Source organism: Lampetra fluviatilis, chromosome 4, assembly GCF_964198595.1.
Source record: "Lampetra fluviatilis chromosome 4, kcLamFluv1.1, whole genome shotgun sequence".
Lineage (NCBI taxonomy): Eukaryota > Metazoa > Chordata > Hyperoartia > Petromyzontiformes > Petromyzontidae > Lampetra > Lampetra fluviatilis.
Genome location: NC_136278.1, coordinates 2,358,869 through 2,381,720, shown reverse-complemented (window position 1 = coordinate 2,381,720; position 22,852 = coordinate 2,358,869). Strand labels below are relative to the sequence as shown.

The window sequence follows — 22,852 nt, the reverse complement described above, 5'->3', positions numbered from 1 at the left end:
CTATGATAGGGTGGTCTGTGTTTGCGTGTGTGCAATGTGTCGGGGTGGTCTGCCTGTGTGTGCGTGTGTGCCAGGGTGGGGTGATTTGTGTGTGTGTGATCCCTAATCGATGTGTGTTACCCAAGTGTTGCATGCAGAGTGGAATGGTGGGGGTAGTGTGTGTGCCATGCCTGGTGGTAATAGGTCTTGTTTGTTAAGTGCATCGTGTGTGTGTGGCATGTGCCAGTTGACGATGTGTGCGTTTGTGTGTACACCACGCCTGGTGGGAAAGCGTCAGCGTATGTGTGCAATGCCTCGCGGTTATGTGTCGATCATTAAGCACCTTCGTGATGGTGAACAGGCCGAGCTGAAGCTTGCGTGGCCGGGAGTCAGAATTATTACCTGTTCACCTTGGGGTGCGACAGGAATGTCCTCCAGTTCTTAAGCTGTTTAAATTTTTTTTTTTATCATACAGTTCCAAAATCCTTCCATGGCCGTACCAGAGGAATTTACATTCGTACAGATACATGGGGAAGAAGATCGATATCCGTGTGCAGTCAAGAGACGGAACTGCTTTTTGTGTTAAGTTTGTTGTCCTTTCCCCGCACCTCCGATTAGCACGGTTGCATACGAACGGTGCAAAATAACCTGGTAAAAATAACCTGCTCATTATGAAAAATATTTGGAGGCGGCTTGAAAACCTGAAGGTTATCACGAAGAGAGGGAGTACCTTAAACATTAAACCCACCAAATCGATGATCCACACCTGCTTCTCTCTGTGAGTAATTGGAAAGTTGTGGAGAGGAGTTGCAGACTTCCCATATCTGGGGCAGTGTGTTCATGGCCAGCTCTGGTTTGGCAGTGGAGGTCTTTGCAACAGTCTTGCAGAATTACTTTTTTATCGGCTAATTAACCCTATGTGGAATCTGTCTGGCCTGCCACTACGCACGAAGCTCTGCATATTCTTGGCCATAATCATGCCATCTATGCTTGTAAAACATCGACCCCCTGTACATGAACACCTCTGCCGTCTTGAAACATTGAGGCTGAGCCATTTAGCTCACGTGCTCAGCCACTGCCTGTCTAAGCAGCTTCTGATTGACCATATAGAAGGGACTGAATAGGCATGGAATGGGCTTGAAAATAGATGTGCGAGTGTGGTACAGGAGGATTTGGAGTTTCCGATGACAGGTACAGCTGTGTTAATGATCACCTTTGTGGAGGATGCTTGTGAAAAACGGGGCTGGAAATTGGAGGCAGCAACAATAGGATGCGGTGGATTGATGCTCACGATGACAGCGACGGGCGGCTTCAACAGAGCAAGGTGTCATGTTGGGAAGTGCAGGTGATTTACAGTACTTACCTGTCATTTGAATAAATGAACCTATAACACCTGGGCCTTCTTTATACTTGGGCAGTGTGCTTATGACCAGCTCTGGTGTGGCAGTGGAGGTCTTTCTTCCAATCAGTCAAGCGGCATTATATTTTTATCAGCTGTGTAACGCTGCATGGAAGCAACCTGGCCTATCACTTCATACGAATCTGTGGGTCTTCTCGACCACAATCATGCACTCCCTTATATATGCTTGCGAAACTTGGAGCCCTTTAAAGGAATTCTTGCGCCCGTTTGAAACATTCTGGCTATCCTGCATACGATCCATCTTTGGTTTAATCAGGCTGGATTGTGTGATCCTTGACAGATCTGGCCACGGTCCCATCAGTGAGCTCCTCCGGCAGGCAAGGCTGCGTTGGATGGATCATATAGCCGGCATACCCAGCCACCGCATGCTTCCGCTCGGCCAGGTAGAGGGGGCTAAACGGGCACGGCACAGGCTAGAGAAGAGGTGGTTTGATGCAGTGCAGAATAATGTGGAGCTGATTGGACTTGCGGCGTCAAAGTCGGTCTCTCTGTAGGAGGCTCCTGAAGGACGCTACTGAGCAGTCGGAGGCAGTTGCCCTCCAACAGCAACGGAGGGCAGAGCAGAGACGCTCACAACAACGAGCAGGAAGTTGGCACAGTGAGGAGCACAGGTGGGGTGTCTGCCAGTCATCCGAGTAATCTCAATCAGTTAACTCAAAACATCTCGGTCTTTCCCTTGCCCTCCTGCCAGCGAGCCTGCGACACTTTCCCATGGCCTCAAGGTGCACCTAGCCTGGCACAAGCGCCTTGGTGACGTCATCGGCGGCTGTTGTGTGTCTCACGTTCATGGGGAGCGGTGGCACAGTGGTTAGCGCACTGTGCGACAAACTGTGCTACGAACTCGACGACCAGAATTAAATCCCCACTCACGACCAAAAACACAGAGGGGTGTAATCTAAAAATGGGTACCTGGGGCGGTGTGTATTGAAACATCAACACTGGGGATACAAAGGCGGCCGGTGCGTGGTCTTTGTGCTCGCCAACAGCACTTCAGCACTTGCACAGTCCGTTAGAGACTATACGGAGATCTTTGTCTTTGTGTCGCACGCGCGTGTGTGCACGTGCGACGACAATTATCTGAACCGGCCATCCCTTAAGTCGACTCAGCCTTAAATGTCTCCCTAGCGGCGATGTTTAGGGAGACAATGGCGGCCGGGTATGGTGCTGGCTCCCCCACGCCCTCGTGTGCCGTGCCAGGCTTCATAGGCGCACGCTAGCAGCACTTGCCCCAAAAGTCCATGAAGTCTATACGGGGGGTCTTTGTCTTGTGTGTGTGTGTGCCCGTGGTGGGTGTACCATTGCGGGTCGCGCGCGCTGCGCGCGCGTGCGCCGCTAAAATCCACGAGAGGAGCGGAGCAGCCGCTCAGACCGCGCGAGAGCGCACGAGCGGGTCGTGCTCTGCGCGCGCATCGCCACCGCACACACAGACGGACACACAGACGGACACACAAACGAGACAACGAGAGGCTAACACACACACAGCTGACACGCGGCGACGATACGAACGTAGCCTCTCTCTCTTTCTCTCGAGCAAGTGGCTTCCAAGTTTCTGGGATCGCTGCGCTTTTACATTGCGCGATCCTCCAGGAATTAATGTGCTGCAAGATTGGTCGTCGTTCGATTGATTTGTGTTCATTTTTCTTGAGTTAAATTTGTTTGTTCCTTTTTGTTGTTGTTGTTGTTGTTGTACACTTTTGCTGCTGCTGCTGCTGCTGCATCTACTGCTGCTACGGCTGCGTCGGAGTTAACCATGCGGGACGTGGAGAAGCGAGGCGGCGTGGGAACAGGAGGAGGACAACAGCAGCGCTCGGTGCAGGCCGGTAGGAGCGCACGGGACCATCCCCGGCGCGCGTCTCTACACACGGGCTGCTGATGATGATAATAATGATGCTGCTGCTGATGATGATGATAATGATGCTGCTGCTGCTGCTGATGATGATGATGATGATGCTGCTGATGATGATGCTGCTGATGATGATGCTACTGCTGATGATGATGCTGCTGCTCATGATGCTGCTGATGATTATGCTGCTGATGATGCTGCTGCTACTGATGATGATGCTGCTGCTGCTGATGATGGTGATGATGCTGCTGCTGATGATGATGATGCTGCTGCTGATGATGCTACTGCTGATGATGATGCTGCTGCTCATGATGCTGCTGATGATAATGCTGCTGCTGCTGCTGATGATGATGCTGCTGCTGATGATGATGATGCTACTGCTGACAATGATCATGACAATGATGCCTATGATAATGGTGTCGTATAATGATCGTGCTGCTTCTGTTGATGGTTGTTGTTCTGCTGCTATTGCTGATGATGATGGTTGTGATGTTCTAGTCGCGCTGCTGATGATGGTAGTGGTGGTTCTGCTGTTTTTGTTGCTGCCCATGATGTTGCTGTTCCCGTTCCTGTGCGTGCTAATTGTGATGCTACCGTTACTCTTGATGATGATGGCTTTGGTGCTGCTGTTGTTACTACTGCTGATGATGATTGTGATTCTTTTACTGTTGTTCCTACTTTTGCTGTTGTTGAAGATGATATTGATGATGACTGCTGTTACTGCTGCTGCTGCTATTAATGAGTTTGATGTTGCTGCGTCGGGTGATGATGTTGACGTGAAGATTAACTGCTGCTGTGATGAAATGATGTGTTAAAGCACTCAACAAAAAAACGTTTGACTTCCCTTTAACAAAACGTTGACGTAAAAAAGTAGTCCATCAATAGATGTGATCAGAGCGTTAAGTGCCGTATTGCCTATAAACCACGCGCGCGACCAGTGGAATGCCCGTAAATGCGCATTTTTGGAATATTACGGTCAGTTCGCGTGCTGCTGTGCACAGAAGTCGGGAAATTCCACCAAGTGATGTACACCTCCAGTGCAGCTGATCGTGTCTGCCATCAACGCGGGGGGGGGGGCTTATCCGGTTTGCTGACTATCCGTCTCGCTCCCTCATCAGTTTTAGCAGCGGCTCCTCACTCGTCCGAGGGTCATTGACTCAGCAACGATGCGGCCGCAGACGAGGTCGGCAAGTTCCGTTAAATCGATTACCTTTACTTTCTGTGTGTTCGTCTCTACCTAGGTAGGTGGCGAATCCAAAACATAGATACACGTAGCTATAACAAATCTAGTTGTATGGCCTCGTGTTATTTTTTTTATCCGGACCACCCCTCCATCCTCCGTGGACCCAGATAATCGAGATTTGACTCTGTGTGTGTGCGTCTTTATACTGTGGGGAGTGGTGGCGCAGTGGTTAGCGCGCTGTGCTACGGAACCCGTGGTGCTGGCCACACATCACCTCGTGTGCCGTGCCGGCCAACACAGATACTTGCTAACTTGCCCCAACAAGTCTGCCGAGGCTATACGGGGGACCTTAGTCTTTGTATTGCGCCGTGCTGAACCCAGCGGTTACGTAAGCGGCACGGGACGTTGACGTGGGCCTGGCACCATAACAGGGACTTGTATTATTTTATGTTATACCTACGTGACTTTACCGAAAGAACCAAAGAGTAGGGACTTGTCTGTTTCATCATAGAGGTGTTTGGGGCTAGATAGCGTACATTTAAATGTACCCTTAACCCCCCCCCCGCCCCAGCAGCAGCAGACACAGCAAACTAGTAAGCTTTGTTATGTAAACAAAACGTGGCAATTCGTTACAACTAGGAGAGTAAACCCACGACATTCACAACTTGACTGCGACTTTTCGTTGACGGTGATTGCAGCCGGCTTCATCGGGAGATCTTTTTTTTTACACCCGAATTGTGAAGAGACCCCTTCGCGCTCCCCACCCCCTTCCTTTGGCACATCGGCAGAGCTGCGAGCAAATTGTGGCGCATGGGTTTGGAGCGGTAACCTCTGCGCGTGCCTCACGGCCACGCTGATACTTGCGCCGACGTGAAATGAACCCGGTTCGGTGTGAAGCGTACGGCAAGGGGAAGGCGAGACCTCGCTGATGTAGAGTCCTGTAGATGCCGCAAGCTTAGGAAGGGTCGGTGAAAGTCGCGGGCGACCAAACAAACGGTAAGAAAAATCACGTGGCTCCTTTATCCGATTCGTATGCACCGCGATTCCTTCGACGGGTTGAGATCGAATGATCTCCAATGTTGCATCACGACCCACACTGATCCTGCACATGGTGTGCGTCATTGGCACAAGGCGAGTGCCCAGTGCATTGTCACATTTGTACAATATTTAAAACCCACATATTTATTGCAAAACAGACGTTTGCTCTAAATTGCTACTTTTGCTGATTATATATAATGAAAGAACAAGAAATATAAGCACAACTTGCGTTCCGTGTCTTCACGTAAAGAAAACAATTCTAGCCCATCAGCGTATGGGCTTCCCAGACCAATATTACCCAGCAGCATTTGTTTAAGGAAAACAACGCGTGGAATGGTATCGACCTTATGGGTATTAAATTTTGATAGAAAGCTTTCGTGACTGCAGGGATTCATGTCCTTGGTTCTTTCGGTAAAGTCACGTAGAAGGGAAATAATACAATTATAAAATAATATAAATATAATACAATATTGTTTATTATTTTTATTATTTTATGATTTCCCTTCTACGTGACTTATGGGTATTGTTAACAGTAAGGTTTGTTAATCCAGCGCTGCTGGGGTACCAGATGTTATTGGCAAGGACACTCCATATAAGCGAGTCATCTCTCGCAAACGCAAAAAGGCAGCGCGGCACACAGACTTGTGATGCGCTATTATCGTGGAGCGTTCGGGCAAAATGAAATGTAAACAGCCCTATGTTCTGTGCCTCCACATGAATTAGACTTGTGTTTTAGTCGACCGGCTTATTGGATAAGGGTAATTAATCTCACCGTTGTTATTAAAGTGACATTAATTACGATCCACCGTTTGTTTGCATTGCAGTCCAATAATGAGTGCTTGCTAAAGAGTACTTTTTCCAGCAGTCTATAAACCCAAATACTGCATACAAAATGCGTGTGTTAATGTGTGTATTAATGTTCTCCTGCCAGCGGGCGTTCGACACTTCACGTGGCCTCAGGGTGCACTTGGCCTGGCACAAGCGTCGTGGTGACGTCACCGCCACTTAGTGGCGAATGGTGGTTGTTGTTGTATTAATGTTTGTATTAATGTCTGTATTCATCAAAACTCGGGCTTGCAACAAGCAACGTGATGCAACCCACCCAACTTTTGTGCTTTATCCTCGGAGCGATCGTCCGTAGATTACGATCGGTTCCTCGTGCTCAGACATTCTTGTAGCCAACTTTCCCCAACACTTGGCACTCATCTCCCGTTCACAACAAGAGTTGCTCTTTACGAGATTAAGAGTCAGAGCCGCCGTGGGTAGAGGAGACATTGAAATGAAAGGGCACATATTGCAGACTCGTTAATAAAAATGTGTTTGCAAGACCTGTATGTAAATGCGACTTGCTTTGAAACAGTTAAGCTATTAACTGTTAAACCATTTTTTTAATAGAAAATAACTCCAAAATTCAATCTCCATGATAAAATATGAACTATAAAAAAATATATATATACGTAGCTAAAGAACCGGGTTGCATAACATCAGTATGCGAGATCTCTTCGTATCCCATGAATGATACTAAACGATTCCTGTTTTACTCACTGCAATCTTTCTCCATATCATTGCTGAACCAGCAACATGAGCATTGCATGGCTTGTGTTATATGTGATAGGCACATGCATTACATTGTCCAACATTCACAGCATATGCCGACCCTGCAATCAATATTAATAGCATTAAATTAATAATGTGATGTTGAAAAAAATAATGTATCCTAATGGATAACAGCTCAACACTGGATGCATTTGCACACATGCTGCATGTCTTTTGTCAACTTTCTAACGATCTGGAGCGTCACACTTAATGGGGGGAGGGGGAGGGGAATCATTTTATATATTTTTGTAAGTGTTTAGCAAGAGGCTTCATGATATTTAGAACCTTGGGTGAGAGCCTGCGCTATGAGACAAACAAATTAACTACTGAGTTGCAATCGTTGGAGGCCCAAAGTTGAAAATTGCACTTTCGGATTTTTCACATTTTCAAGCGTAGACTTGACTTTCTAACCCGTCTAGACCATCAACATAATTGACAAAAGTCGTGCAGTCAAAGTCTATACTTTTATAAAATAATGGTATGGTGAAGGTGCATTTGGCAGTGGTGTACAAACACAATCATTGATGAATGTGTTGAGATTGTGTTATATCTTTATGTTAGCCGGAATAAAAAAAGATGCTCCCTTTCGTTTGATGAAATTCCACTTACAGCTAAGTTTTAGAACGACGTGTTCTTGCCTGAAAAGTGATCAAGAGCGAGCATTGGCTTTAAATTGATCAACTGCAAAGGACTTTCCAACCCCATTGTCATAATATTTGCGGTATTGTTTTAAGCGTCAGAAATTCCAGTAGAGCCTCGCGTTGTTCCCTGCCTGTTTACCTTTCTCGTCTCTGATGGGCTGGCGTTTAAAATAGATGACAATAGCTGGCGGGTTGGGGTTGGATGGGGGAGATCTTCTTACCTGTGCGCATTTGCTCGCTGTAGTTAAACACACGCCAATTCGTTTTACTCTAATCCATTGTGACCGCGGTGTTGGGCCGGCCTGTTTTCAAAATCCATACTGAGAGTTGCACAACCCCGGAGACTCCCCCTTGTTGGTTTTGGTTACCAATCCTCTGCCTCGGGCCGTCACTTACCGGCTATCGGTAAAGGTTACCGCTGCGTCCATGGCTCAGTTTACTAGCGCCTGCTAAATTGACTTGATCTCCGACGAGAGCATGACCACGGGTTAAATGCGACTGTGTCCGAGAAGCGATCCACCACAGAGATGGAGCGATGGAATCAGGCTCGTGTGTAGGTGCATGGTGGTCCCGTTACATTGCGGGACTGTGACAGATGGCAGTGGCTTTCGGAGGGCCCTTCATCCAGGAGTGGATCAAATAACTTATTTAGCATTTTATGCGTTTGAGACCGGGATTTGCAGAGATAGATCCTCTGGATGGATCATTAACTTCCTGTGGAGACCCCAGTATCGACGAGGAACGCCACTTGAACACTGAATTAATTGCACCCCCGAGAGCGGATTGATATTTGCAGCGAATGTGAAGACGGGATTAGATCGGACTTTCGTTAAAGGGCTATCGAGAGATATATCCTGGGTGTTTTGATGGCGAGGACCTCGTATAAGTTGTGTCCGAGCAGGGCTCGTAGAATTATGTGTAGAAAAGTGGAGGAATTGGATGTGAAGTGTGTGAATGCCTTATTACGTAAGGCTAACAAGAGATTAATTTGCAGTGTCTAAAGAAATCTAGAGCAACACTGGCAGTTTTTTTTTATCAAACGTGCAGTTATATTTGAACAGACTAAAACTTTATTTTTTTAAACACATGACATCTTTTACAATTGAATTGAACAATATGCTGACTTTTGAATTTGAAATACGTGTGTCAAAAAAACCCGGAGGCAATTTGGAGGCATGATGTCGAGCAAAATATTCATTGCCTATGACCACATCACCAGGAATGTGTCAGATCTCGCCGGATCTCGGAAGCTTAGCGGACGTGATCCACGACGGTGCTTTGATGGGTGGCCGCCAATGGATAAAACAAGTTGCGTAAACCACAGGGCTACGTTTTCAGCAAACGGCAATGCAGGATAATCCATTGTTGCGTTGCACGGTATTGTACTATGTTGCTGCGCCTTTCATTTGCCAAGCCTCACTGACCAACGGAGAGAAGTATGATCAAAAACCCGTACGTGTGAGGAGGCCATCATCCAGCAGTGGATTGACAGGACGTGGACATTCCGATGTCTCGTCAAAGGTTGTTTTTTTGCCTTTTTTTCCCTTCCCTGCACGCACCACTCACTGCCACTGCCACATTAGACGTGGACAGAGGCCCACCTCAAAGGTCATTAGCATCGCCACGTGGAGGCGGGTTGCCTCGTCAGGTGAGCGCCGTGACACCCTCGCGGTCGCGCTAAATGACGGCGTGTACGTGTGTGTAGTGTGTGCACACGTGTGTGTACGTGTGTGTACATGTGTGTGTACGTGTGTGTATGTGTGTGTACACGTGTGTGTACACGTGTGTGTATACGCGCCCCATATTCGCCGGCACTCACGTGCGTGATAATGTTAATTATGGACACGGAGTGTCTAGGGGGGGGGGGGGGTGTCGCGTTCCATCCTCGGGGCCAAGAGGTTCGATGTGTAGCAGCGGTGGGGAGGGGCGGGGCGATGACGCATCGTGTCGTCTCCCCAGGCTCGCCATCCTATCTCCACAAGACCCAATTTAACGTCACTTACATACAGGGGGGCTTCAAAAAAATTAACCCGTAAAAACAAAGTTTTTCACTATAAATCCTTTATATGCGTGGCGGCTAGAGTCCTCTCGTCCTCTGGCTTGAGATGGCTGCCACCTATGGGTCAGATGATTGCCTGCCACCATTAAGCAATTGGTAATTAAAATTAAAAAAATTTTTCCTAAAAAGTGTAAAGTTATGGAAACATTTTTTCACGAAAATAAATTGTCACGCACAACGAGTATGTGTGCAAAATGTCAGCTCGATTGGATGACGGGAAGTGAGTTAAAAAACGACCGAAAAAGATTTGTACGGTCGTAAGCGCGCAAGCAAGTGAACTTAATATAAAGGATTTAAAAAATGTGAACACTTCCGAGAAATTGCAACGATACCACAGGGAATGTTGTGCCTCTGGGATCTGGAGACCACCTGGAGAAGATTCCAGGCAATGTGTTGACAATGATGGCGGGCAAATGGGAGACTCTTTGACTTTTTGAAGCTATTAACATAAATTTGTTATCATGTTACAGTGTATTATCCGTTATAGTGCAATTAAAAAACGATAGTCCCATATAAGTGTACAAAAAATTATACACACAGTACACACGACATCCGCCCGTGTCCGTTTCACGAAATGTGTCCCTTTTTAAAAACATGTTCATATTTAATCTACCAGTAAGGTCTAGTTTGCGCGAGAAAAAATAGATTGACGTAGGCGGGGTAATGAATTACACAATTATATCAACTTAATAAGGAGTGCACGTGTATTTACTATGTAATTAAATACATAGTTTATCTAGGTTGAAGATAAACAACTTGTTTTTCTAATATGCAAGGTACAACCCAGCGCAGTGATGGAGTGATGGTGTCCGGTAATTTATGTGCAGGAGAAATATGGATGGTGGCATATTGAGATTGTGAGGGCTGGCGATTGCATGGAGAGAGGCCTCCATTCAGCAGTGGATAGAAGATAGCTTATAATGATGTTGATGAATGGCACACACATTTGTTTGCACAAATGTATCGAGAAAATCCTAAGATACCGTTTGCAATCTTAATATACCGTTCAGTATTTGCAAAATCTGCGTTGCAATTCTAAGTTGCAACATGGCAATTTATTTTCTCACGCACAATATCTCGGCCTGTGGCATCTTATCGCACTCTCTATACGAGTTGCAAGGGTGGCGTTAAAGCCAGCACGGCACGAGAACCCCTAAGGATGCTTCCTAATTAATCCATGGTGTTATTTTAGCTTTCCCAAGTATAAACAGTGGGCCTTACCTGGTAAAATAGAAAAGAAATCGTTTAGTAGAAACACAAATTTAATTCAATCTCAATTTTGGAGCTTTCGTGAGTTTTCTGGTTAGATTTTTGTTGCTATTTCTTTTATACCTGATGACGATTGCTTGTGTTGCAATCGAAACGTCGTAGTATGCTATTATTTAATTTATTATTTTATCTTTATACTGTACGTGACTTTACCGAAAGAACCAAAGAACAAATTTAATTCCTCCACCCCCCCCCCTCTCTCTCGTGATGGACGAGACTGCAGTGAACATCACAAGCAAAGTTTTTTTGTTGTAATTCCCAGCCTGATTGCTTTTCCTTTTCTATTCTCTTTACAAAAGTCCTGCCGCTGACAATGACGAATCGCGGATTCGTTTGCACACCTACAAGCCATTATTGGTGGGATATTTCACAAGTCGCTTCTCGCAAGCAATGGCTAATTGTGTTGCTCGTATGTTGGTGTTTTGTCTCCGGCCTGAATAGATGTTATTGTTTGTGCGACGGGCGTGCTTCGGAGATGTATCAAAGTCATTCACAATCTTGCACAGAATTTTCGTCAGAACAGCCCCCATTGATTTAGGTAAATGAGCATGAACTGCCCATGTCTAACTCACATATGCAGGCTCAATGCTGTACTAATCAATATTTTTAGCAGATGGCAGTGGAAGTAGCAGACATCAATTGTTGTACAGTACGATACTCTAGCTTTTTACTCGATTAAAAAAGGTAGTGCATCATAATAATCATAATAATAAACTGCTTCACGTAGGAGTTTTGTAAACGCGTGTTAGTCATGATACCACTTCCTCGACAGGGAAGCGACCCAACAGTTCGTGATCAATCCGTGTTCGGTCGAGAACCCCGTTCCGCAACGATGTCGCCTCTTGATCCGCCGGAGAATGGCACGCAAATGCGACGACCTAAACTAAACTAAAATTAAACTTGTTTTTTGTTTAAATTGTATTTCGCAAAGTAAGGTCCACTGAACTATATATCCATTTTGGCTGGGACCTATGGCGGTGTGCACCTGAAAGTATTCACAGACCCCAACTCAATCCCATTCCTCTTGACAACGCCTGGGCCCCCGTTCTGCACAAACAGCGGAAAACTCAGCCAAAAAACACACACAAACATATAAGAGTTGTACGCAGCAGTGGCTGGGAATTCGATCAATATGATTTGATTTGATTTAAGCAACAACAATGTAATCAACGATGTGCTAAAAAACGAAAACCCTTTCCGTTTAATTGAAAACGCCGTGACCTCGGTTCAATCCTGGAATTGCGTCCATGTTCAGATACCTTATTGTCTCGTTCTAATGCAACGCAGTAGCGTGGTTGGCACATTGGATATAGCGTTCTGCGCTCTGTACCTCGGCGAACTGAGTTCGATTCCTGGCCATGGCTAATATCAGTGGCGAGTGACATCCGCGCCAGTTCTCAGCCCCGTATTCACCAACCTGTACTGATTAGATAAGGGGAATAGCGTTTTGTAGGCCTTCATCCAGCAGTCGATTGTCTACGGGCTGATCATTTTGAATTAAACCATCGTAATGGTAATGTTCCTTGTGTTTCACAAATCCAATGTCTCGTGATGGTTAATGCAAAAATAGGCCTGTGCCTTCAAAGCCGTCTCGCTGTAAGCTCAGTGAATGTCCAGGCATGGTGCAATTTACAACCGCGACTGGTATTGTGTATGGTTAAAATTCACAAGACGCTATGTCACCACTCTCCATGCACACTATGCATATACACAAAAGTCTGCCTCTCTTGAAAGCCCTTATATTGAGTTGGGTGTTGTAGTAATAGGTTTTTACCCTTTCAACTGGTACAAAAAATTTACCCCTTTATACAAGGCATCATGTTTGCAATAACCACAACACAAGCAGTCAAAATGCAAACAAAAAGAAACAACTCTGATGATGATAATGTTATGCACTGTCCTTGAAGTTGATTGATCCACACCCGAGACAGCTTTTCTAAGAGCCTAGTCTCCATTGGTGTTGGAAAAGATGACACCAAAAGGCGTACAACTCAAAGACAGCGCACTATCAGAGTATTGAGAGCTCGGGGTAAGCATTTACACTATGAGACCTCCTTTACCAGTGTCAAAATATAGTAATAGTTTTTTTTGTACTAGTTGAAAAGGTAAAAACCTATTACTCTATTTTGCCACTGGTAAAGGAGGCCTCATAGTGAGTTGGGTGTTGTTAGCGAGGACCTGCGAAGTCCGGAATAGCACTCTGGCACGTGATGTCACTGTCGAGCAGAAGGTGCACATTGAACACTGAAGCGACCTAGGGGAGGTCGAGGACTAGTTCCGACATCACTCGCCATTCATTGTTAGACGTTTGCTGGGACTCAAACTCGAGTATTGCAGTTGAAATAACGAGCGACTTGACAATACAAATGCATAAGGGAGGCTGAGCACTCAGCAAAGTAGGGTGGTGCTTAGCTCGCTCCAATGTCCCCGACGCTAGGAGGCTGGTCACCTGACCAGCTGGCCACCTCCATTACGCATTCTAAATGACACCACCCTGAAACAAAGTCTCGGAAGGAAACAGACAGTCGAGGTTGCGTCTCCCTGTCCAACCCAACCGACACTTGGCCGCTTTTGAAGGTGGGCGATTGTTTTATAGGTACCCAGCCAGACAGAACAGGTGCACACCCCAACCCACACAATGCACGTGCATGCATAATTTAACCACGTTGCAGGGCACGTGTCATTTTTCATCGCAGTAAATCTCCCTGAGCCCTCGGGGAGATGGAGGAGGGGGGGGGGAATTCTCGAGTTGAATAAGATAACGCGTTGTTTGTTTACCAGAAGTTAATACATCAGCGGGTAATTGAATGCAGCCGTGCCTTTCTTAACCTTGCACCCTAACGATTACGCATCAGTCCCGTCAAGGGAATTAAGAGAGGTGCTTGAGCTGTAAGGAGTGGACGGAGGATAAAAAGAGACTCCGCTGACCCAGAGGTCTTGTCAATGTGCTCCTCGTCCACGTGCACAGCCGGGTGCAGCTTGTTCGGCGTTACCTGGTGACAGAGACGAGCGCTCTGTGTCACTGCGTGGCGACGTCGTGCCTCTCGTGTGGAGCGGTAGAGTGGCGGTTAGCACCGCTGCTCAACCAACGCGGGTTTTTTCTTCTCTCGAGTTCGATTCCCATTCACGGCCAACACCCAGTGACGATTGTCTGAACCGGTCCTGGGCCTCCCCCTAAGTCGAATCAGCTTCAAATGAGTACCTGGTGCGATGTGTAAACATCGCCACTGGGGAGACAAAGGCGGTCGGGCGTGGTGCTCGCCACACACACCCTCGCGTGCTGTGCCGGCCTTCATAGGTGCTCGCTAACAGCACTTGCCCCTACAGTCTGTTAAGGCTACATGGGAGATCTTTGTCTTGTACTCCCCTGCAATTGTGGCCGCAAATACAAATTAAATGTCTGCCCAGTGTCCCTATCGCTAATTGTCTCTTGCTACAACCAGTGGTTTGCATGAACATGTACGACTTTCTTTGTTAATCCACTGCTGGATGAGGGCCTTTTCATGCCATGTGGTTCGTGGCTTGACAATGCTTCACGCTGGTCAGTGCAGGTTGGTAAAGGCAGCACAGTATTCTACAGAAATGCATTTTGCTGCAAGAGAAAGACAGCCCTCTACTGCCCACCACGTAACCCCAGCTCTGACATCGTGTCCGTGCGTGATCCAGTAATCACCCATACAAGTGCTGCTATCTAGGGGTCAGCTATAATTAGCTTCTGAGATCTGACGGGATCAGGCATATTCTCGCTTATTTGGCTTCCACTGACAATGCCCAACAATTGAACTGCTGTCACGAGGATGGTACGGGTGTGATGGTGTAATGCTAACATATCGCCACCATGGGCGCCAGGGTGGCCAGGTGTCAACTACCTCGCCTGGTATACAGGAGGTCGTGGGTTCGACCCTGACGCCTGTATATTTGGAGTTTGCATGTTCTCCCCGTGGTCGCGTGGATTTTTCCCCGGTCCTCTGGTTTCCCCTCCACATTTAGAAACATGCGTTTCGAGTATTGCCTGCTATACATTTCCACGTGATAAGCCACTTCGTTGAGCTATCGTTTGTGGCCAGGTCTTTCTGAAAAAAGGCTTTATTGCTCCGTGGGCCTTAGCTGGTCAAAAAAAAAATGTGTTTAGTTTTCGTAATGGGTTTGGACACTCTCGCACACGCCTGTCCGGTGATCCAAACTTCCTTGGCAAGTGTCCATGCGGTACCCGAGTGGTAATTGGTGGAGTGTCAGCGACGAGCGAACGTAATTTAAGTTAATATTGGATGTTGGCACGTTGAAAGAAGGGAATTCCTTTGACAGCAATTAACTCGAACGGCCTGGTGTTTCTTGCACACGTGGCAAGTCCGTTCATTTTTGTTTTTGCCAAAGAATGTTTCAGTCTCAGAGGCAATCACGAGGCCGCTAATGGCCTCGAAGCAATAAGGAGGGGTAGTTAAACTTTTATTGAATCCGATTGCCCCCAAGAGTGAGTTAGTACAGACGTTAATGGTATTTTTTCTTTCAGATTAGAGCACACGTGGTTAAGTTAGTGCGCTACCTTAAAACTTCTGGCAGGCGGAGCAACGAAACCGAGGCAATGTTGGCCCAACACTGCCATCTGGAGACCAGACAGATGGAATACGCATTTAATGATGCGCAGCAATGCGGTGCCATGGTCAGGATTAAAATAGGGAGCATGGGGTAGATCGAGGTTTGTGTGTCCGGTTAGTCCAAATTGCAGGGAACTGTTTTCGACAAAAGATATTCCTCAATCTCCAGATTGTTTGACGCTCCGGCAAGCAAAACGCACCCCCAAAGCGTGTGCCTGGTTTCAGTAAAGTTATAAAAATCTGGTCACAAACAAACCCATCGGATTATAAGACACCCTACCGCCTTTTGCTTCAATGTGCGTGGCAAAAAAAATTGCATCTTATAACCCAAATGATAAATATTGTCCATAATACAGGTTTTTTGGGGTCGATCGCGTAAATATCTAAATGTGTCGTTAAACCCGCCACCACCTGAAACAGCCAACTAGTAAGGGTTGTCACGTAAACAGAACGTGCCAATTCGTCACTAGTACAGCACTAACCGGTGTGTTGGAGAGCCAAGCCACAACATTTACAATCTGAGTACGACGTTTTGTCAGTAATTACAACTAGCTTCATCAGGCCACAGACAGATTTGTGGAGAAGTCCACCTGTTTCGTTCCTTAAATAGACAAAATAAAATATTGTGTCTTGCCACATGAACATCAAGTAACAGCTCGTGCTTGTATTACCCGTTCTCTTTAAGTTGGGCGTGACCTACACTTGTGAATGGTTTGTGAAGGAGACCACATACGTTCTGTCAAGTGAAATGTTTTATTTTGTCCTAAGGAATGTAGCCTCATGCTGTACGTGCTCACGAACTCTTTTCTATTACTGGAAACCACTACTATGCTTATGCAGGCGCGTCATGTGTGGTGTTGATGATGATGTTGTCGGCTGCCGCTTTATTGAATGCTACATCAAGAGATTCCGTCTCATGTCATGGAACAGAAAGTCACACTTTATTTGCACGCTGCTGCTTAAAATCAGGCCCTTTGGAGTTTATTGTTTTCATTTGATGTCACAAAATCCATTGAGAATGCCGTTCAGATGTCTGACTTAAAAGTGTTTTTGTTATTAAAATCAGTTCAGCCGGGCGTGATAATCCAGCATTAGTAGGCACGGGCCATTGGATCGGAGAGTTTTTGTAAAACTGCCAAACTTGCTGGCCTCCAATGCGCCCAGAGGGTGGCAGTACAGCAAATGTGCAGACTCAACGAAAATGTAACTTTTTGTTTTGTTTACCACGTAAGGCCCACTGAGCTATACTGCTCTTTTCAGAAGCGACCTGGCCACAAATGATCGCTCAATGAAGTGGCTTATCGTGTGGACAATTATAACAGCCAAATACTCTAAACGCATGTTTCTAAATGTGGAGGGAAAAACCGGAGGACCCGGAAAAAAATACACGCGACCACGGGGAGAACATGCAAACTCCAAATATAAAGCAGGCGTCAGGGTCGGGATGGAACCCACGATTTCCTGTATAACAGGCGAGCTAGTTAACATCTCACTACCGTGGCGTCCGACTTTTGAGTGTTGCTTGTTATGTGTGGTGGGTGTTCTCCATGCCCTCCTATTTCCTCCCGTATGGAAAACAGTCACTAAGACGTTCAAAGCAGAAGCCTCCTGAAATCAGCTGGAAAACTCAGGATTACCTATAGATGGATTGATGGCTACAGTATATTACTACTACTACGTATGTTAGTAACGGTACAACCAAAATAATACATTTACAGTAAAATAACGTTTTTTTTCCTTCCAGATTGTCTTCATGGTAGATCATTATTCAATGCAAATGTATCCTTGCTATAAAACTGCGCATACTATCAGTCAACACACGTTATCATCAGCCATGATGGATGAAGGCCTCTTCATGGGACCTGCATCCGATACAAAGATCCCCCGTAAAGCCTTAACAGACTGTAGGGGCAAGTGCTGTTAGCGAGCACCTATGAAGGCCAGCACGGAGCACGACGAGGGGCTGGGTGGCCAACACCACGCCCGACCGTCTTTGTCTCCCCAGTGGCAATGTTTACACATCGCACCAGGTACTCATGTGAGGCTGAGTCGACCTAGGGGAGGCCCAGGCCCGGTGCAGATAATTGTCACTGGTGTTGGCCGTGAGCGGGAATTGAACCCGGGTCGCCAGGTTCGTAGCGCACTGCGCTAACCGCGACACTACCACTTCCCACACACACACACACCTGTGATGCAACGATCCATCTCGCTCCTCTACATCGGGTGATCTCGTCACTCCATCTCCATTGTGGTTATACCTCTCGAGTGCGCCACGTGTCCTTCGTCCGCCACACCATCATCAGCATCGCTGTCAACCCACACGGTTTACCCCGTATTCTTGTGCAGGGAAATTGAGTTTTCAGGTCCACACGGCGTACAGCCGTTTCAATACGGGCTTTGTAGGATGAACGTTGAGATTCGTAAGGGACACGGGGTGAGCAATATGGTCTGAATTGGTCTGTAATCAGGTATGGCACTGACGATAAGGGGTTGACAGGTGTGCGTCGGTCGCCTCCATCTTCCGTCCTATCTTCCCACGAGACCTACTCCCCCAAGCTCACTCGCGAGACGGTCAAAGCGATGACTCGAATTTACATTTGTCCCCCGATCTGTGTGGTACTCCCCTGTGCGTCTCGGTGGAATTTCCAGCACGCATCATCACTCCACGGTTCTTTGTCAGACTTTGTTGTATCTTTTGTTCTGTTCCCTCCGCCAATGTTCATGTTTCAATCGATACGACATCGCGAGTTGTACGATGCAGAGATGGAAAAATTGTCTTCTTCAAGCACAACGATGGGTCGCTTTGCATGATCAAATCTAAATGTTACAAACACGCTCCAGACTACGCTCCCGTTCCTCTCTGAGTCATCGATACAATCATTGTTCCGCCATCAGTAATTGCCCCGCGTGTGTCGGTATTCGGCTGTTTTCTATTTGTGGCGTCCCTCCAACAATTATTTTATTTTGTTCATCAATCTTGTTGTGCGTGACGTTTGCTTTGCTCATTGCATGTATCTTGAGCTCAACGTTGGAAGCCTGCCCTGCTGATGTCTGTGCTTCGGTCATTTCCTGTACTCCTATTCCGTGAGTGATCATTACGTTAATTTAATGTTTATACATTTTATGTCTCCGTACATTGTTTAAAAAAATATATATACTAAAACGCTGCTGTGGATAATAGCAATGTTCGGTAGACATGCAATGATTACCCCGCGGTGATTACATTGCAACAATTCAGCCACGATTCAATTTGAAGGATCAACAATTTGCCGTCTTATTTATGCCCACTTGTTTATTTCATGATCCTAAATGCGTCATTATCTATCACAGATTAAGTCCCGACGCCTCTGGGGTGAGCATAAGAATCGAGAAAACACCTTTAGTCTGTTAGGTTTTTTCGGTAAAGTCACGTAAGTAAAAAATAAATAATAAAATAAATAATAAAAATAATAGAAGAAATAATATAAATGAAATAAAAATCACGACGTTTCGGAGGCAACACAAGCTTCCGTCTTCAGGTGGAACCGTCACAGCACAATTGCTGTATCAAGTACTTGATCAAGAGTATGAATCATTGCAGTCACGAAAGCGTCAAATCTAGAATCTTTCGTCTGGATAAAACCTTGCAACGCAACCAATTCCAGCTGAGTCACGTGTCACCCAGGGCACCGACTCGCTCATCATCTCCACGTCAGCTCAAGCCTACCGTAAATCAGCTGACGTGGGTTGCCAGCCCTCTCTCCCCGCTGCCTGAGAATGCACGATGATCATCGTGCAGCATCGAGGCCCAGGGGTGTGTCTGTGTTCTGGGCCTCCCCTAGGTCGACTCAGCCTGAAATGAGTACCTGGTGCGGTGTGTAAACATCGCCACTGGGGAGACAAATGCGGCCGGGCGTGGTGCTGGCTACCCACCCCCACGTGTGCTGTGCCAGCCTTCATAGGTGCTTGCTAACAGCACTTGCCCTAACAGTCTGTGAAGGCTATACGGGGGGATCTTTTTTTGTGTGTCTGTGTGTGTGTGGGGAGCGGTAGTGTAGCGGTTAGCGCGCTGCGCTATGAACCCGGCTCACGGCCAACACCCAGTGAAGATTATTTGAACCGGTCCTGGGCCTCCCCTAGGTCGACTCAGCCTCAAATGAGTACCTAGTGTGGTGCGTTAACATCGCCAGTGGTGAGACAAAGGCTGCTGGGGCGGTGCTGGCCACCCACCCCCTCGTGTACCGTTCCGGCCTTTGTAGGTGCTCGCTAACAGCACTTGCCCCTACAGTCTGTTAAGGCTATACGGGGGGTCTTTGTATGTCCGTGTCTTGTGGCACTTGAAATACTGAGCTTTGTACCGAATTTGGAAAAAAATGCCTCTTATTGTTATATTGGTTGCCAACTCCTGGCATGAACTCTGAACTCCTTATCCTAATATTTCCTGATCATTAGGCAGCATTTCCTTATCCTTTGTTATTTTTTTCCCCATTATATCTTCCCTTTCTCATTCCTCGTTATTCATCCATACATGACATCATAGACTCGACTCACCTTTCCCGTGGTTTGCCATGGGTAAAGAAAAAAAGTTTATCGTACAATGTTAAAAACAACAGCAACAACAAACAAACAACAAACAATGGCACTGGAAACGAAGGAGAAAGGAAACTAAAATATGAAGAGACGTTCCCAGAGCGAGATCCGTGTCCGTAGTCTACAACTCACAGGTACGCGAAGCTGTGCGAATTAATGTAGCGAGGAGCCAGATGAGTATTAACGGGGAACAGAGCGCAGTTGCGGTGTAATTAAAAAGCAATTACAGAGGTGGTCGAGTGGCAAAAAAATGTCAGGGAGCCGAGCTGACACAGATGGGATCTTGGGAAATGACTGTGCTCCTTTTGTTCCACGCGGGAGGGATCTCAGAGGTCGCCCTGCGATGTCCGTCCTAGCAGCTCGACGCTTTGACCTCTGTGCCACTCGGCCACGTCTCTTGGGTTGCCCTCTAAACACGAGGGGGTCGCACCTCTCCCCGCGAGAGAGAGAGAGAGAGATAGATTCGGACGAGTTCCTCCGTCTCGTCGTATGAGTTGGACGGGACTGATGTTCATTTTTTGTGACGTTTAGTTTCCTTGTCCTTCCCCGCACTTCCGATTTGCACGGTCGGCTACGTGCGGCGCGACACGAGTTGGTGCACACATCACGTCTGTCTGTACATACGACGCTCGGGATAACATTGAGAAAGGCACAACAACCCGTAAAACTACCGTATGTATACACACACACACACATAAAAAGAAAGAATTGATGTTAATAAATTGTTAATGCCCAGTGCTCGGACAATGATCCGACTCGTGCCAACGCCACCGCTGCCACCGCTGCCACCGCTGCTGCTGCTGCTGCTGCTGCGGGGAAAGTGGCGAGGATGTCGCGGGGTCAGGTCAGCCACATGCGACGGTGTAGGTGGCGAGACCCCGGGCGTGCGGGTCGCCGCTTGGCAGCCCGCCGTAATGAGATGTTCAGGGGAAACTGAACACCCCGACGGCACTGAATGTGACGACACTGGAAAAGAAGACGAAGAAGAGAGAGGGAGAGAGAGAGAGGAATAAGGGGAAACAAAACATCCCCACCCCCCCCAAACTGACCTGCAGGACATTGATGAATTAGTGAAAGGGAACGAACGACGCGCTGTGGGGGAGTAACCGAGCTGGGGCGAGTCACAAACGACACCGCTGTTTCAGGGCCGCCTGCCACTGACAGCGAGGCACGCGTCTGACACGACGCCCCATTCGGCTGTGACGATGACGGCACTTTTCCATTCCGCAAAACCGAAAATACTCGCGCGGAGTTTGCGAAGCCGCGCGAAGAGACACGCGTTGGGGTGGAGGGGGGTGGAGGGAGCGCGCTCGTGCATCAGGAGGAGAAAGGATGAATGCCTTTACGCAGCGGTCTTCATTGCAAGGCCCCTCGTGGTCTTTCGTGCGGCCCCTGACAATACACCGATGGTGAACCCCATTCCCATCATCATCAGCATCGTGCTGCTGTCAAACCCGAGTCCTTTGAAATGTGTGACGGTCCTCGCACACGCTGACAATTGGTGAAGAACACACTGCGTTAACGAGTGACTCGGTGGACAGATTGATATGTGGATCGCGTTACGTGAAAAATGAAGTGAAATGAAGTAGATCATCTATCAGCATCATCATCTGTCCCTTCCGTCGACTCGTTGGCAACGATGGGACCACGAATACATTTATTTCGTTCTCTTTATTTAGTCAGCATTAGTGTCTTGTTCAATCCCAATCCTCATTATATACAAGTGGATTATAGGATGAATTAAACCTTCAAGGGGGATATGATTAAACATATCAGTTAATGCACAAGCGGTAAACCCTGGAGCCCTGCTTCATGGCGAGTGCTCGACGTCGACGCGGCATCAGGGGCACGGGAGCCTCGTTTGATGTTTGCAAAAATAAATCGCAGAGAAGGTGCAGTGCGCATCCTTGTGGGTCCTTCGCTGTGGCTACGTTCACTTTAAAAGAGCTCAATGTATCAGACCAACAACATTGTACAAGTTATACAAAACCCTAGCCTGTCACAAAGAGACCTGCGACCGAATCACCTGAATGCGCCCAGACTTCATAATTAAACGTTTTTTGGGTTCGGTCGCGTAAGTATAAACGTGTTGTTAACCCACCCCCACCCGGCACAGCCAATTAGTGAGGTTTGTCACGTCAACAAAACCGTGCCACGTAGTTACTACTTCAGCACATCGGTGCGTTGGAGAGTAAACCCACGACGTGTACAACTGGAGTACCGTCACGTTTCACCGGTGATTACAGCAACCGGCTTCATCAGGCGATGTGCCAGAACCGTGGAGAAGTGTTCTCATATCTCGCATGCCGTCGATGTGAGTTTGCAGGGTGGCCGTGAGATGGCGATGCTGAGTGATAGGGCTTCCTCCGGATGCTCCAAATTTTCTCCCACGTGAAGCAAAAACTACTCACCATTGGTACCTCGCCTTTTGGCGTCATCTGGTCCAACACCATGTGAGACTAGGCTCTAAGGAAAGCTGCCTCGGGTGTGGACCAATCAACTTCAAGGACAGTGCATACATTATCAGAGTTATGTTTTTTTTTGCATTACGACTGCAGGTATTGTGGTCTATGCAAACATGACTCCTCGTAAAAAAGGTGTCAGTTTTGTTGCCAGATAAAAGGGTAAAAAACCAATTATCACTACAACTACTCATCAAT

The 22,852-nt window shown here is 47.1% G+C and overlaps 1 protein-coding gene across 2 annotated transcripts in view; it reads left to right on the top strand.

Moving 5' to 3' along the window:
* Positions 1-3,080: 3,080 nt before the first annotated feature.
* The window catches only part of LOC144931474 (A-type potassium channel modulatory protein KCNIP2-like), a 159,685-nt gene continuing 139,913 nt past the window's right edge, over positions 3,081-22,852 (top strand). Inside the window, exon 1 of one of the 2 annotated variants that reach the window (XM_078855319.1) lies at positions 3,081-3,219. In XM_078855319.1, the coding sequence (XP_078711445.1) occupies positions 3,150-3,219 (70 nt within the window). In that variant the 5' untranslated portion in view covers positions 3,081-3,149. The remainder of the gene's footprint in view (positions 3,220-22,852) is intronic. The other variant, XM_078855320.1, reaches the window with a different exon arrangement.